The following is a 16,304-nucleotide window of genomic DNA, read 5'->3' on the forward strand; positions in this document are numbered from 1 at the left end:
AGAATGATGGCAGTTTGTGCTCACAATTAAAACTGACCTGCCTAGGCGTGCAGATAGGCATTCACACCTTTGAAGAATCACAGAGCACAGGCTTTGTGAGTTCTCTCCCTGTGAGAAAGACTGGAACTGGAAACTAAGAATCGTCCCTTTGCTGAACAGCCTCCTGCCTGGAAGTCACTTAATCGTTATGGAAGCACAGAGCTGTGTTTCGGTTGCTTAGTGCTCACAAAAATCAGTGACAATTAAAAAAAAAAAAGGAGAACAAAAAAAAGGTTTTGTTTCAAAGAATGAAAGACAGAGTATCTCTGTCTTCACTAGGAAACTGCTTCTTAAGAAATAGTTTCTGTAGGCCCTTGTAAAGCTGCTTAAGATACCATTTCCTTAACTGAATCCCTCTCTTATTACCCAGCTCACAAGAAGTAGGATTTTTCTGAATACCGAGAAGTGAGAAAATTCAAAGGCTTTTCTTTCCCTCTAGGACTAGGAAATGCCAGACAGGCTCCATGCTAAAAAATGGTGATGCAAAACATAGCACTTTCCTGTTACTGAAAGGTGACCCCAATCCTCTCCTTGTAACACAGCCAACAGCCCCAAGGGCCATTTCTCCGACAAGCACTTATCTGTGGCTTTCACTTCTACTGGGCCATGTCTGACCTACCACCTTCACAGGAATGGAAGAATCACAGGGAAGTGAAAGGAGAAGATAATAGCTTGAACTCTGCAATCTTAAGGTGAGAGGGAAGCTTAGGTAAAGAATACAGCTAATGTGTTTCAATACAACATTGTTGCATGCATCTGATACACTGCTATGAACCCCTGCATCTACCACTCTCAAGGTCCTGTACTTGGAGGACTACAAAGTTTTCTGAATGACTGCAGTGGAGGTAATTTTGCAATAACATCTGTAGGGCTCCATACTACAGAGGAAGAATACAGACAAGACAGACTATTACACAAAAAATACAAGAGAAAATTCAATTCTTAGAAAACACTCTCCTGATATTGCCAGGAAGCTTATGAAACAGAGTTCTCAGGAGCAAACTGGTGACAGTCACATATTGTCTATGCCCTTCATACTACTCCAAGCACTACAGCATTTCACACTCCACTTGTTAGTCATCACTCACCCAAAAGTTTTCAGGGTAGTCCCGGAGATTCAGCAACTTCTGTATGACTGTTTTCCGATCTTCCTCCCACTTACGCTTGCAGAAGACTATCTCTAAGAAATACCACATCCAGCCAATGATGGGCATGTAGGAGAGCTCCTTCTTTGCAAGCACTTTGGCACTCTGCAAGACAGAGTTAAAGCAAATGAAGCAGTTACACCAATTGCAGTTCTTTGTGGGTATGACACATGAACAGTTAGACACTAATACATTGATTCATATTGACCAGTCCCAGTTTTAACAGCAGCAAAACAAAGAAAAAAAGTTTCCTCAAATGACAGAAACCTAATCTCAGATGTCAGCATGAAAGAAAAATTTTAGAATTAAATACACGTATGTGTCTGTTCATGTGTTTGTCTATGCTACCCAGACACTGAAACTCAAAACACAAGGCAAATTCCTTCAAACACTGAGAAATCCATGCAAAAGACCCAAACCATACAGAATGAAATTCTTAATTCAAACAGAACCTCAGCAGTAGCCCAGTCTTAAAGGACTCCGTTTTTTTTTTAAGATCTCGTGCAGCTAAACTTGTCCCCAAGGCTGGTACGCCTCACCATGATGAAAAACCCCACTATTCTGAATGAGAAGCAGAGCCCCAGAGCCATTGCTGAACAACGGTATATTGATGCATACACATGGTTTACCAGTGCAAGAAAACATAACCACTAGAAACAACAGCAATAGAAATACTTCATTTGTGTTTTGGTTTGTTTATGGAAGGGCATTAATACTTACACTAGCTATCTGCCTTACATTTCACTTTGTTATTTAATGAATAAAATGGCACCTGTGTGCGTGTGTATACAGAAATTGTTGTTTTGGCATTTCCTGCAAAACTGACATTTTCTTAGAGGCCAGATGGAGCAATTACAGTTCAGTTTCTATCCATGATATCATTATAAGCTATCCCATCAAAATGCTGTGCAGACGGGTTCCAGGACATCACATTTGATTAGTAGGAATTATTTACTGGTAGAAATTAACATCAATAGAAAGTATTTACTTCTATTTTTTTTTGTCACTGCTGTTCATTTGTTTACTAGTGGAAGAGAGTTGACCTAGTTCTTTATCTCAGCACATTTCTCTCATCTGTTTTTCTCCCTTGAGAAGGAAAATACCTTAAATAATTAAGCTATCTAAAAGCTCCTAAGACTAGAAGGCAAGTGCACGTCACACAGCTTCACTAGCAACTGTTACACAGAATCAGACCGGAAGATGACATGAGACAATTCCTTTTCTAAAAATGCAGGAACCATCATTGTCAAATGATTAAACACTTTGTAATAAAGTGCTGCCTCTTGGTCATTTGAGAATTTCAGTGATGGGATGTCAGCAACACTGAGACCAGCCTCCTCTTCCAGCTCTCAGACCAGTTCATATGCTCTTCCATTCTTCTCCCCCATACATGCTTGAGGAAGAAGCTGAGCCAAGAAACTCCAACTGATGCAAAGTGGTTTTAGCTGAGCAGGGAGGCCTAAAACCTTAGGGAACCACTACCCACCTCAGCCACAACCAGGCCACCCATCAGCCACAGCCTAGTGCAAGCCACTACACAATGAGGCAAACAGTTAACAGTGTCAGCCTCCCAAAACAGAACCCCCATGCTGTTAAAAGTTTATTTACAGTAAGTACTCAGTATCATAAGACCTACCATAAGTGTACTCTTCATAGAATGTACAAGGCCTCCAGAGCACAGAGGCAGACTATTATTCCGCCCTCCTAGACTTTAGAACACAGGAATCCTAGTCCAAAAAACAAGCTAAAGTAACTATTTCACTATAGCTGCTTTCTAATGTTGGGTATATTTTTTAAAGCATGTGAGCTAAACAAGGGGCCACTGTTGTTGTTCTTTCCCCAGTGAAACAAAGAAATGATGCTGTGAGCTAAGGTGTCGCGTAGCACAAGTATAACCACCACAGCAGAATAAATGTTTGAATTCTTCCCCAGGGCACATTCTTACTCATTTTCTGTGCCAACTCATTTTCAAAATTTAAAGTACTCTTCTAAACACGTGAGAGTATGGCTCCTTAGATGCACATAAAAAGAAACTAAATCACCTTATGCTATTTTGTGCATCTCATCTATCCTAGGAGTAGAAGGAAGGCTAATGACATAGAACTAATTAGAGAAAGGAAACTCCTCAGTGCATTATACTGGCAAGACTGCTCTGGTGTGGGAGGAATACATTAGGCCTCCCCTCAGAAGCTATCATCTCTCTTACAATAACCAGAGCTACAATCTGTTCTGTCTCGGTCAACCACCCACGCACAGCTCCCGCGTAAATATCTGAAGGGGAAAATGCAGCTTTAGTTGACTTTAGCCACTAGGTTCTTCTTTACCAATGTGCTTTTGCAAAAATGTGACAATCACCTCTAACCTTCAACTTCAGCTTGCTTAAGAGAGCAAATTTCATTTTAAAGTGCCTGATGTCTTCCATGTAAATTGTCTTCTTGAATGAAGTAAAATATTTTCAGTGCTCAGAACTCTGCAATTCCAACAGATATTTCATGAAATTACCACTGGATGGGGACAATTTGTCTACAGTTATAGCATTTTAATCCAGGTTAATTTCTTCTGCACAGGTCTGTTCAGATGAAAATACCCATGCAGGTCTCCTTTCCTGAATGACTGCATTAACATAACATTAAAAAATGTATTATTACAAGCTTACTTTAGATGCACTTGCACAGCTATGCTGTCACAGAAAGAAAATCCTGATTTATATATCCAACCTCAGTTATTCAATACTTCTTGAACACAGAATGCAGCAAACAGCATTAAATCAACCTGCAAGCTGAGGATGCCTAAGAAAATATGTTCTACAGTTTTTAAACAAATTCATTGCAGTTGTAAACTATTACAGTAACAATCTGTCTTGCGAGCGATTTGCTCCACAGGCTGCCCTCAGCACTGGCATACTTCTGATGATTCTGTTTGCTCTATTTTTGAAATGCAGTATTCATTCATATTATACTTTCTGGGATATCAAGATGGAAAGATGTTTCCTTACTCCCTCAAAGCCATTGTTCCAGAAATTTACTTAGGCTCCTACTTACTAATGCTTCATATTGAATAAAACTCTTCCATAATGGAAAGGTGACACAACAGTATTTTAGAGTACATATGCCCAAGCATATGGTAAAATGACATGTTAAATATAAATAATAATGCAGCTTTGGCTGCCTACATGAACAATTACATAATTTAGAATCATTTAGGTTGGAAAAGACCTTTAAGATCAGAGTCCAACCATTAACCTGTTACTGTCAAGTCCACCACTAAACCATGTCCCTAATCACCTCATCTACACATCTTTTAAATACCTCCAGGGATGGCGACTCAACCACTTCCCTGGGTAGCCTGTTCTAGCACTTGACAACCCTTTCAATGAGGAAATTTTTCCTAGTATCCAATCTAAAGCTTTCCCAGCACAATTGGAGGCCACTTCCTCTTGTCCTACTGCTTGTTACTTGGGAAGAGAGACCAACACCTGCTTCACTACAACCTCCTTTCATGTAGTTGTAGAGAATTGTAGGGTCTCTCCTTAGTCTCCTCTCCATGCTACACAACCCCAGTTCCCTCAGCTGCTCCTTATCGGACTTGTGTTCCAGACCCTTCACCAGCTTTCTTGCTCTTCTCTGGATATGCTCCAGCGCCTCAATGTCTCTCTTTTAGTGAGGGGCTCAAAACTGAACACAGTATTTCAGATCCAGCCTCACTTGTGCCGAGTACAGGGGGACAATAACTTCCCTGGTCCTGTTGGCCACACGATTTCTGACAGAGGCCAGGATGCTGTTGGCCTTGGCCACCTGGGCACAAACTGGCTCAGGTTCAGCCATCTGTTGACCAACACCTTCAGGTCCTTTTCTACTAAGCCACTTTTCAGCTACTCTTCCCCACACTGTAGTGTTGCATGGTGCAAAGGACTATTGTGACCCAAGTGCAGGACCTTGCACCTTGCCTGTTGAACCTCAAAAGGCTCAGCCCATCTATTCAGCCTGTCCAGATCCCCCTGTAGAGCCTTCCTACTCTCAAGCAAATCAACACTTCCACCCAATTTGGTGTAACTTGCAAACCTACAGAGGGTGTCCTCAATCCCCTTGTCCAAATCATTAATAAAGGATATTAAACAAACTGGCCCCAGTAATGAGCCCTGAGGAGCACCACTTGTGACCAGCCACCAACTGGATTTAACTCCATTCACCACCACTCCTTGGGCTTGGCCATCCAGTCAGCTCTTTTACCAGTGAACAGCACACCTGTCCAAGCCATGAATGTTGTGGGAAGCAGTGTCAAAGGCATTACTAAAGTCTCAGAAGACAACATCCACAGCCTTTCCCTCATCCACTAAATGGATCACCTTGTCATAGATGGGGATAAGGTTAGTCAAGCAGGACCTGCCTTTCACAAACCCATAATGACTGGGCCTGATCATCTGACTGTCCTGTATGTGCCACACGATGGCACTAAAGGTGATCTGTTCTTCCCTGTCACCAAAATCAGCCTGGCAGGACTGTAGTTCCCTGGATCCTCCTTCCAGCCCTTCCTGTAGAAGGACATCACATTTGCTAACCTCTATTCAATGAGGAACTCTCCAATTAGCCAGGACTGCTGATAAATTACTTGGTGAGCACTTCTGCCAGCTTCCTCAGTACCCTTGGGTGAATCCTATCTGGCCCTATAGACCTGCATGCATCTAAGTGGTGTAGCAGGTCACTGACTTGGATTATGGGGCATTCCTTCTGCTCCTCCTCCCTGTCTTCCAGCTTATGGGGCTGGGTACCCCGAGAACAACTGGTCTTACTGTTAAAGACTGAAGAAAAGAAGGCATAAAATACCTCAGCCTTTTCCACATCCTTTGTTACTGTGTTTCCCCTGCATCCAATAAAGGGTAGAAATTCTCCTTAGACCTCCTTTTGTTGCTAATGTATTTATAGAAACATTTTCTCTTATATTTTATGACAGTAGACAGATAAATTTCTACTTGGGCTTTGGCCCCTCCAATTTTCTCCCTGCCAACAACCAATCTTACAACATCCTTCTTGTCCTCCTGAGTTGCCTGTCCCTTCTTCCAAAGGTCATAAACTCTTTTTTAACTGAGTTCCAGCCAAAACCCTCTGTTAAGCCAGGCCAGTCATTTCTCCATTGGTTCATCTTTTGGCACATGGGGCTAGCCTGCTCCCGCATCATTAAGATTTCCTTATTGAAGGATGTCCAACCTTCCTGGATTCCTTTGCCCTTTAGGAGTGCCTCCCCTCAGACTTTGTGTACCTTAAACAGGTCAAAGTCTGCTCTCTGGAAGTCCAAGGCAGCAGCTCTGATGACCCCCCCTCTTACTTTACGAAGAATTATCTGTAAACTCTGGAATTCTGTGATCATGCCCAAGTTGGCCTCCAACTGTCACAACACCCACAAGTCCTCTATTCACAAATGACAGGTCCAGCCGTACACCTTCTCCAGTTGGTTCGCTCACCAGCTGTGACAGGAAGTTATCTTCCACACACTCGAGGAACCTCCTAGACCATTTCCTCTCTGGTGTGTTGCATTTCCAATAGACATCTGGTATGTTTAAGTCCCCCACAAGAACAAGGGTTAGCAATTATGAGACTTCTCCCAGATGCTTACAGAATACTCCGTTTGCCTTCATTCTGGTTGGGTGGTTTATAACAGACTGCCACCATGATGTCTGCCTTGCTGGCCTTCCTCCAATTCTTATCCATAAACAACCCTATCATTATCATTAAGGTCTAAATAGTCAAAACATTCCCTGACATACATGGCTACCCCGCCATATCTCCTTCCTTGCCTGTCCCTTCTGAAAGATCTTTAGCCACCCACTGCAGCACTCCAGTTGTGTGAGTAATCCCACCATGTTTCTGTGACTGCAGCTATGTCATAGCCTTCCTGCTGCACAACAGCTTCCAGTTCCTCCATTTGTTGACTATGCTGTGAGCGCTGGTGTAGGTGCACTTCAGTTGGGCTATTGATCCCACCACCTTTACGGGGAGAGAAGCCCGAATTCCTACATGACCATTCTCAGGCATTTCCATGGTTTCTAATACATCAGTAATCCTGGCAACTTTGTTGCTGCATGGATCTCCAACCCCCACCTTGAATGAGATGGCAGACTGAAGGACCTCGCAAGCACACTGTCCCTCAAACATCTGCCTGCCATACCCAAGGCTTATTTCTACCTGGTTTTATCCCTTTTACCACAAGAATCTAGTTTAAATCTACTAACATATTAAAATGCGAAAGAACTACTGTGTTCATATAGCTATCAGTCCCATATCAAAACCTACAAAAATTGCTCACACCTATATTTAAAGCCATACTCAGTTTTTCCAACAGCAAGTTTCAACATAAACAGCTTTTAAATAAAATTTAGATTTCCTGGCACATAGAACAGAGTTAAAAATTATTACACGTGCTTGGCTATTTTTTATGAGAAACTTAAAAGCCAAGTAGTTAACAACTAGTTTTTCATATTGGTTTTCTGCCTTGTTTACGCTGCCAAGGAATATAAACTATGGCCTCTTTTGGAAATGCACTGATTTTGTTATCAGTACACTGAGCCACTCAGAATAATGTTTATGTTTTGCCAAGGTAGAAAGGCCACCCACATTAATGGCTTAAAACTCAAAGACAGCAGAAGATGAACAGATAAAGCAGCAGATTCGGTTTTAAAGAACACATAAATTTTGCTAATATAACTGACTTCATCTCAGGAAAAAGGGTTACTAAAATGAAAGAGCTGTTTTATCACTGCTGGGTCAGATCAACCAATGATGCAGAAGAGTAAAGTAAATCCTAGCAAGGAGTGTATTAATGTGCTTTTGGTCTAAATGTTGAAGAATACCTCCCTGCTCAGAACATGCCTATGTCTTGACTGCAAGTTCTTTGTGTCCAGTGGGTCTGTTTTAAAGAGATGCTTAGCCTACACATTGAAGAAATTAATGCTACTGATGTGTTTAAATGCTTATACAGTAGCTAGGCTGTCCATCACTAAGAAGGTGGTAAGTCCTAGAATGTTACAAAAGGAAAAGAGCACAGGAGAGTTCAGGGACCTGTCACCAAGACCACATCTCTATTTACACAACAGAGCAACACCAGTCAGCATCTCCTCCAGCCATTGCACCAAGCGTGGGGTGGAAAAGCAGAGCATCCACAACACAGCCATCACAGTCATCCTGGCTCAGGGTCATAACAGACCTGTCCTTTTATTATGAAACACTTGTGTGAACAAAGCTCTATCTGTTGGGGCTATGCTACTTCAAACCCTACAGAAAGCCAAGTCAGAAGCTCAGCTCCTCCTTCCCTCACACTTGCTGCATACACCTCTGTCTGAGGAGCTGGGACTCCATCATCCCTGTGGACATCTATGCTGCCCACAGCAGCATGATGCTGACTTGTCATCAAGTATCCCTGCATTCTCTCCTTTCTGCACACATCACTAAGGACTGGCAGCACAAGGAGGTGGGTATGTGTGGCTGATGGGTGTCAAAGACAAAACAAAACAAAACAGGAAGATGCCTTTACAAAATAAAAAAACAAGCCACATGTGGAATACAAATGTAAGGGATTAATAGTTTGGGCTGAACAACAGGTTTGCCTCAAATCCCTGTTGATTTCTATGTTTTCTGAAGTTTACTTCCTTCTAATTTCCAGCAATAACCAAAAAATCTAAGGCTTGGTTCTGCAAACTTACACAGCAGTAAGTTTTGCTGCACAGAACCCAACTGCAGCTAGCAAGACAGTGGCTACAATACCTTGCAAGAGTAAAAGCGAGCACACAATTGCTGCTTCATGTGGTTTTCTCCTTCTCCACTATAAACAAACAGGTCTCTGTCTCTCAGCACTTTCAGCCCATTGCCTCCGAGCATTTTCAATGGGTACTCCAGAAGAATCATATTAAAGAAAAATATTTAAAAATAGCATCAATGTTAGCATTGCCTATTCCCCTCTCCCAGTCCCCTGAAATTATCTATCCCATCCCACTGGGGACAGTGCAGGGGACTTAGGAAGTGGCTGTGAGGTGCTTAGCTGTCTGCTGGGTTAAACTGGGATGACCAAGTGAAAAAACAGCATTTAATAGCTTCATTTAATAAAAGTTCAAGCTGTAAAATACTGAGTTTGGACACATACTTGTGACACTGTTAAAAGCACTGGTGGTGTCTGCCAGGGCCGCAGGATACAGCCAGATGTCACAACAAAGCCATTCTGTCTGCCTGCTGAAGCCAAGCACAATCAGTCCCAGTTCCTTTGACCCTAAAAGATCTTCATCTTCACCCTTTTCTCTGACCCCAGTCTCTCCTTTCTTCATTGTATTAGTCAAGGCAGGAGAGAGAGAAGGGGTGTCTGAAACAGGCCAAAACAGAGCAGACAGGAACCAGAACAGATGCAGGAGACAGGATGGCATGTGCAAGATTTTCTTTTCAGTAACAGTAGACAAAAGATCAGCTTAGTAAGTTATTGGTAGATACCTAAAGCTTGCATAGAAACTTCATGGAGTATAAAATCAAAGAGCATTAAATATAAAACACCGCTGGAGCACAGATTACAAAATGCTGGAGGCTGGGACGCCACTTAGGAATCTCACTGGACACTTGTCTTTTTCTTTTAACTCCTTTTCCCAACCATCATCCCTCAGGATAATGGTTCCTACATTCCTAATTGTGCTGCCACACCAAACGCTGAAGCTTTGCACAGCACAAACTTACGTAAGGCAGCACAAAGGCAGGCCAAGCTACAGTTCCATCAGGGAACCAATTGTGCATAATTTTCAATTTAAAATGGATTAAGATTAATCTCAACTGGTTGCCCCAACAGGGAAATGCACTGCTTTGGTGGGTAAAGACATCTATGCAAATGACAGCACATGGGAACTATTTCTTCCTGGAGCAGTTTCTGGGAAGTAAAACCACATTACTCAAGTACAAAAGCACATTACTCAAGACTGAAATAGTTTAAAAAAATAAAAATAGGAAAAAAATTAAAAAGCACGTAGCAATTTCTAAAACCCCTAAGATGAGCAAAAAAACAAACTGAGAAATGACTGTAAGCATCTAAAAACACCCTAAAATTATTTTCAGTTACTGCAGCACAGTAATTGTTCAACATTTATGCTTCTACATGGTGGTTTTCTTACGCATAGGGAACCATATAAAAAAATAAAACATGATCCTGATTACCTTGGGAAACTATTAAAAAAATAATGATTAAAGTTAATGAGATTCAATCCAATCACACAGCACCAATGCAAACAGTAGATTTTTGACCTTGTAAGTCCCTATTAGTTTGTACAGAAATAATCCTTTAATTTTCTACAACAGTGCTTTCTGAAGCACCACCTGATCTGCTAAACCACAGTTTTATCTAAAGAACTGCAGCCATTCGGCTTACAAAATCAGACAGGCTATACTCAGGAGCCCCTCTATAACCAGCACACAGAAGAGAGAATGTTTTTGGCATGTACATGTGCCTGCTAAGACAGGTTTTCTTACATCTCCAGCTGCCTTATGCTATACTCCAGCTTTGTTATTAAGTCCTAGACATTATAGTAGAATTGCTCCTCAGTGATCAGGAGCCAGCAGCCATTTTGGCAATATGCAGGGCCTGTAATGTTTAGGTTGATTTTTCTCCAGTTTTAAGAATCCTTTTTTATTTAAGTAGATCGTTATTATTGTAATTTGAAAATGACTGGAGTGGTGCCCAAATGTCCAGGAAATGCAGAGTCCAAAGGAAAGGCCACAAGATGTCTTAGGTTCACATAGTCCAAGGTCAAGACTTGACAGCAGCCAGCAGCAAAGTTGGAAGAGGATGCTGCAGTTATGGCAAAATGAGGTATTAGTCTGCTTTCTTACAAGAAGAAACTCCTATCTAAATTCCTTGTAGGCAGGGAATGTCATCACCACCAAATAATTAAGTCAAGCTGTCTTAGGAACTACGCTTGAATCATCCCCATGAGCTGACAGGGGAGACAAAAAACACCCTGAAAACAAATGCACATGTACTCCTAGCCTAACCTAATAGTGTATTTAACCATGACTAAGTCATTCCTCCCCCATCTCATACTAGCTATAACCTGGTTAATGCTTTCAGTTGAGATGACAGCTCTTTCATTCTGAGAGACAGAGACTACATCATGGAAACTCTAGCTGTGGGTTTGTAAGGCTACACTGGAGAAAGCAGTCTACGATTTACTGGGAAAGAGTCTCAGAACAGCTCATCCTTCTGCAGTGCAATGAACTGTAATAGTTATTTAGCAAGCACACAGAAAGAAACAACTGTAATGACCCCCTCAGGTTAAAATAATAGCTCCACCAGCTTTAACTGCAATGCTTTTAACATTTCCATGAACACTCAAGCAATCCCGTCTCAGTATTCCATACTTGCACTGCACTGTTTTACATTCACCTCTCTCATTCTAGACAGGGAAAATTGAGCACAGATCCATTACCTTTCAAAAACACAAGAATTCATTGTGGGTTTTTTTCCCCACATTTAAGAACAGGAAGTTTATTTTAAATGCTAAAGAAAACTCACCCCCAAGACCCCAAATCTTTCACAAAAGTTCCAACCACAGAGAAAGTCGATTTCAAAGTTGTGATTAAGGATTACGATGGCATTCTCCTTCCCATACTTGGGGTAACTCTGTGGGTCAGTGTAGAGGGTGCAATTGGTGCCTGACCACCATTCCAGTAACATCACCATCTCTGGAATAAAGAACAAGAAATATATGAATGTACATAGTATATGCAAAGCCACAAGTTAGTAACATGTTAAAAAGCATCAGTCACCTCTACCAGCACAGCAAAAAAGGGCTGTAACGAAGCTGAAATGCTGAACATAAATCAGACGGTCACACATCTTGGTACAGCAAGGCAGGGATAGAGGAGAGAAGGAAAATAAGGGTATTGCATGGAAACAGGGAGCAGAAAACTTCCACAGTGATACTGAGGAAAAGGAGTTCCGTTTATTTGAAAACCGCAAATTCAATGCTTCAAAAATCAATAATTTGAATTCAAAATTCAAATTATCAAAAGACATGTAAAATTAGCATTCACTAGTACAACAAAATTGGATGAAGAACAGAAAAAGCTTTTAGGAGGAAGGAACACAACTATTCCTGCCATATACAGGCATCATGCTCTGCTAAAAACTGTACAGTTTTAGACCACAGAGCAGTTTGGACAAGACATCTGCAACCAGCTCTATTACATGTACACCTTATGCGTCGTCCTGTTAACTTGTCAGAAGTAACTGTCATACAACCTGCTACAACTGATGCACTCTACATTTGGCAGGGGTGTATCAATCCTCCACAGCAAAGCCAATAGATCAGGCTGGATGAAGAACATCCATGCCCAGACCAAAGGTAAGGTGAGTGGCTGGCAAAGTGTGCAGAGCCAAGGATAGTTATTAATATAGCATATTTAGATATAGCATAACTGTCTGCATATCCTTTAGCTGATGAACTAATAAAGTAAACTGGGGAATGTGAGGGATGGAACAGGGAAGGGGAGAAAACATGACTGTTTTAATGACAGTCAAATAAATGACTGTTAAATACCTCAAAACCACTCTGGATTTGCACACAGAATTGCAAAAACCTAACCGTAAGAAATGATAAAAGGATCGGGAGGACAGTGAGAGCTGTTTAAAACACAGGTGTACTTAGAAGCTGGAGTGTGGTTTCTCAGCAGTTTCCTAGTGACACATATAATTGTCACCTTCCTATTTGCCTATCCCATTATCAAGCACAGGCAAGAAGTAGGCTTTCACAGAATCACAGAATGGAATGGGTTGGAAGGGATCTTCCTAGTTTAGAGACAAGGATGCCATGTAGAAGAGTGTCAAATGCTTTGTACAAGCCCAGGCAAGATGACATCATTTGCTATTCCCTTATCTACCAATGCTGTAGCCCCATCACAGAAGGCCACCAAATTTGTTGGGCAGGACTTGCCCATAGTGAAGCCACATTTGATGTCACCAGTCGCCTCCTTATTTTCCATGCGCCTTGGCACAGTTTCCAGGAGAACCTGCTCCATGATCTTGCTGGGCACAGAGATGAGACTGACTAGTCTGTGGTTCCCGGGGTCTTCAATTTTCCCTGTTTTAAACATGGGGATTATGTTTCCCCTTTTCCAGTCAGTGGGAACTTCACCAGACTGCCACGACTTCTCAAATATGATGGACAGTGGGTTAGCCACTTCATCTGTCAGTTACCTCAGGACCCATGGATGCATCTCACCAGGTCCCATTGACTTGTGCACCTTCAGGTTCCTCAGATGACCTTGAACCTGATCCTCTCCTATAGCGGCCAGTTCTTCATTCTCCCAGTCCCTGCTTTTTCTTTCTGCAACTAGGGCAGTGTGGCTGGAGCACTTGATGCTGATGACAGAGGCAAAAAACTCATTGAGTACCTCAACTTCTCCATTTTCCAGGTAATCGGCCTCCCCTTTCCTTTTAGAGACAGCCCAGCTTTTCCCTAATCTTCCTTTTATCATCAATGTAACTACAGAAGCTTTACTTGTTGCCTTTGATATCCCTGGCCATAATTTTGTCAGGGTTTTCTTTTTCCTAACATATCCCTATCTGCTCAGACAATTTCTCTGCATTCCTCCCATGCTGCTTGTCCTTTCTTCTGCCTTCTGTAGGTCTCCTTTTTATGCTGGAGTTCGTTCAGGAGCTCCTTGATCATATACGCAGGCCTTCTTACCCAACTTACTCTTTGTCAGGATGCATCAGTCCTGAGCTTGGAGGAGGTTATCCTTGACTATTAACCAGTTTTCTTGGTACCCTCTTCCCTCCAGGCTTTATCCCATAGTACTCCAGCAAGCAGATCCCTCAAGAGGCCAAGGTGTGCTCTCCTGAGGTCCAGGGCAGGAAGCTTGCTCACACACTCCTCACCAAGCTAAATATCTTGAATTCTACCATTTAATGGTCACTGAAACTAAGACTGCCCTCCAGTTTCACATTCTCCACCAGCCAGTCCTTGTTGGTGAGAACCTTGTTGGTCCAGCATAGCACCTCTCCTCACTAGCTCCTCTGTCACTTGGAGGAAGAAGTTATCATCAATATATTCTAGGAACCTGCTGGATTGCTTATGCCCTTCAACAGATATCAGTGTGGTTGAAGTCACTCATGAGGACCAGAGCTTGTGAATGTGAGGCTGCTCCTATCTGTATAGAGCCTAATCCACTCGGTTCTCCTGATCAGGCAGCATGTAGCAGACCCTCACTATAATATCACTTGTCCCTCCCCTCCCTTTAATCCTGACCCATAAGCTCTTGGTCATCCATCCCCAGGCAGAGCTCCATCTGGTCATGACATATGACCAGATGGTCACTGACATAGAGGGTGATACCCCTTCCTCATCTTACCCACCTGTCCTTCCTCAAAAGCCTGTATCACTCCATTCCAACACTCCAGTCATAACAGCCATCCCACCATGTCTCCATGATGCCAATAAGATCATAGCCCTGCAGGTGTGTGCATGTCTTTAACTCCTCTTGTTTATTCTCCATGCTACATGTGTCTGCACAGGGGCATTTCAGTTGGGTCCCCAGTGAACCCGACTGACTGGACAGAGGGGCAGAAATTCCTTTATGCTGCTCTTCAGGTGCTCTCCTGCTGACCTGTGATCCCTTTTCAGGCTTTGGGCATCTCTTGCTGTCTCTGGCACCAAACTGGTAGGAGTGGGATGGATTGAGGATTCTCCCTTCTGGCTGCTTAAGTTTAAAGCCCTCTTCACTGTCTTGGCAAGCCTATGACCAAAGATGCTCTTCCCCTTCCCTGACAGATGGCCTCCAGTAGACCAGGTTTCTCAAAGCAAGTCCCATGGCGTAAGTAGCTGAACCCCTGGCTGTGGCACCAGTCCTATAGCTTTGTATTGGTTTTGCTTCTCACTATAAGCCTGACAACAAGACTTGTCAATCAAACTGTATTTGTTGAAGTCTTTCCAGTCTGGGGTATGGAATTTGAGGTAAGTCAGTAAAGCCAATAAGCTTGGAGAGCTCTATCTCCATGGAGACAGAAAAAGAAAATCTAAAGGCAGTGGCTCTCCTCAAACAACCTATGTCCTAAACTGGGGGTCCATGGGACTAAATCTGTGAAGATGGAAAAGGAGTTAAGAGACATGTTTGCTTCATGTCAAAGCTACCACAAAACTTCTGCACCAAAGTAAAGGTCTAATGTGAGAAGCTGTTCTTTGCTAAGTGAAACATATCTTCTTCTCAGAGCCTGTGCTATCTGAATGTCTCTGCTGGAAGGATATCTGAGATACTCCAAAAGCACCACAAAACCTCATTCACCTCAGGGAAGATCAAAACCAGAGCAGTCTTTGAACCTTTCAGTTTTGGTCCCCTACTGGCCTCAACTAGTGACCAAAAACAGAGAACAGCTCGGAAGAAGTCATCTACATTTTCAAGGCATCATCAGTGAAATTAATTGGCTGAAGCTTTTGTGATGACATTGTGCTGCACACTGAAGAATAGGCATTAGTGACATGAATAAATTTATCTAACGGTGTTACAGCCAGGCTAACAACAATCTATTCAAATAACATTACATTATTGTGATAAAACCATGTTTCTAGTACAGATAAATGACTGACTTGTCTATCCATCTGCTTATTTCTAAGCAGTGCAGGTGACTACTACCATGGCTGGAGTACATAATATTCAATACATGCTATTAGGCATCAAAACAACAGTCTGAGATGCAGAGGGAGACCTAAACTGCCATATGTTATTTGAATGACAACCTCACTGGTTGGAAACTGACTTCCTAGCAAAAGCCAAAAAATGGCTATATCTCAGCAAGAGAGCTGTGAATATCTCCACAAAAATCATAGAATCATAGAATAGTTAGGATTGGAAAGGACCTTAAGATCATCTAGTTCCAACCCCCCTGCCATGTGAAGGGACACCTGGCCTTGAACACCATCAGGGATGGAGCATTCACAACCTCCCTGGGCAACCCATTCCAGTGCCTCACCACTCCTACAGTAAAGAACTTCTTCCTTATATCCAATCTAAACTTCCCCTGTTTAAATTTTAACCTGTTACCCCTTGTTCTGTCACTCCAGTCCCTAATGAAGAGTCCTTTGCCAGCAATGTATATACATGGCTC

The 16,304-nt window shown here is 42.4% G+C and overlaps 1 protein-coding gene across 3 annotated transcripts in view; it reads right to left on the minus strand.

The window, feature by feature from the left end:
• AGPAT4 (1-acylglycerol-3-phosphate O-acyltransferase 4) overlaps positions 1–16,304 on the minus strand; it is an 87,520-nt gene that overhangs the window by 25,076 nt on the left and 46,140 nt on the right. For all 3 annotated transcript variants that reach the window (XM_031049852.2, XM_005150117.3, XM_034061116.1), the window contains exons 3-4: positions 11,715–11,884; positions 1,128–1,289 (exon numbers count right to left, since the gene is read on the minus strand). In XM_031049852.2, the coding sequence (XP_030905712.1) occupies positions 1,128–1,289; positions 11,715–11,884 (332 nt within the window). The remainder of the gene's footprint in view (positions 1–1,127; positions 1,290–11,714; positions 11,885–16,304) is intronic.

Source organism: Melopsittacus undulatus, chromosome 3, assembly GCF_012275295.1.
Source record: "Melopsittacus undulatus isolate bMelUnd1 chromosome 3, bMelUnd1.mat.Z, whole genome shotgun sequence".
NCBI classification, from domain to species: Eukaryota; Metazoa; Chordata; class Aves; order Psittaciformes; family Psittaculidae; genus Melopsittacus; species Melopsittacus undulatus.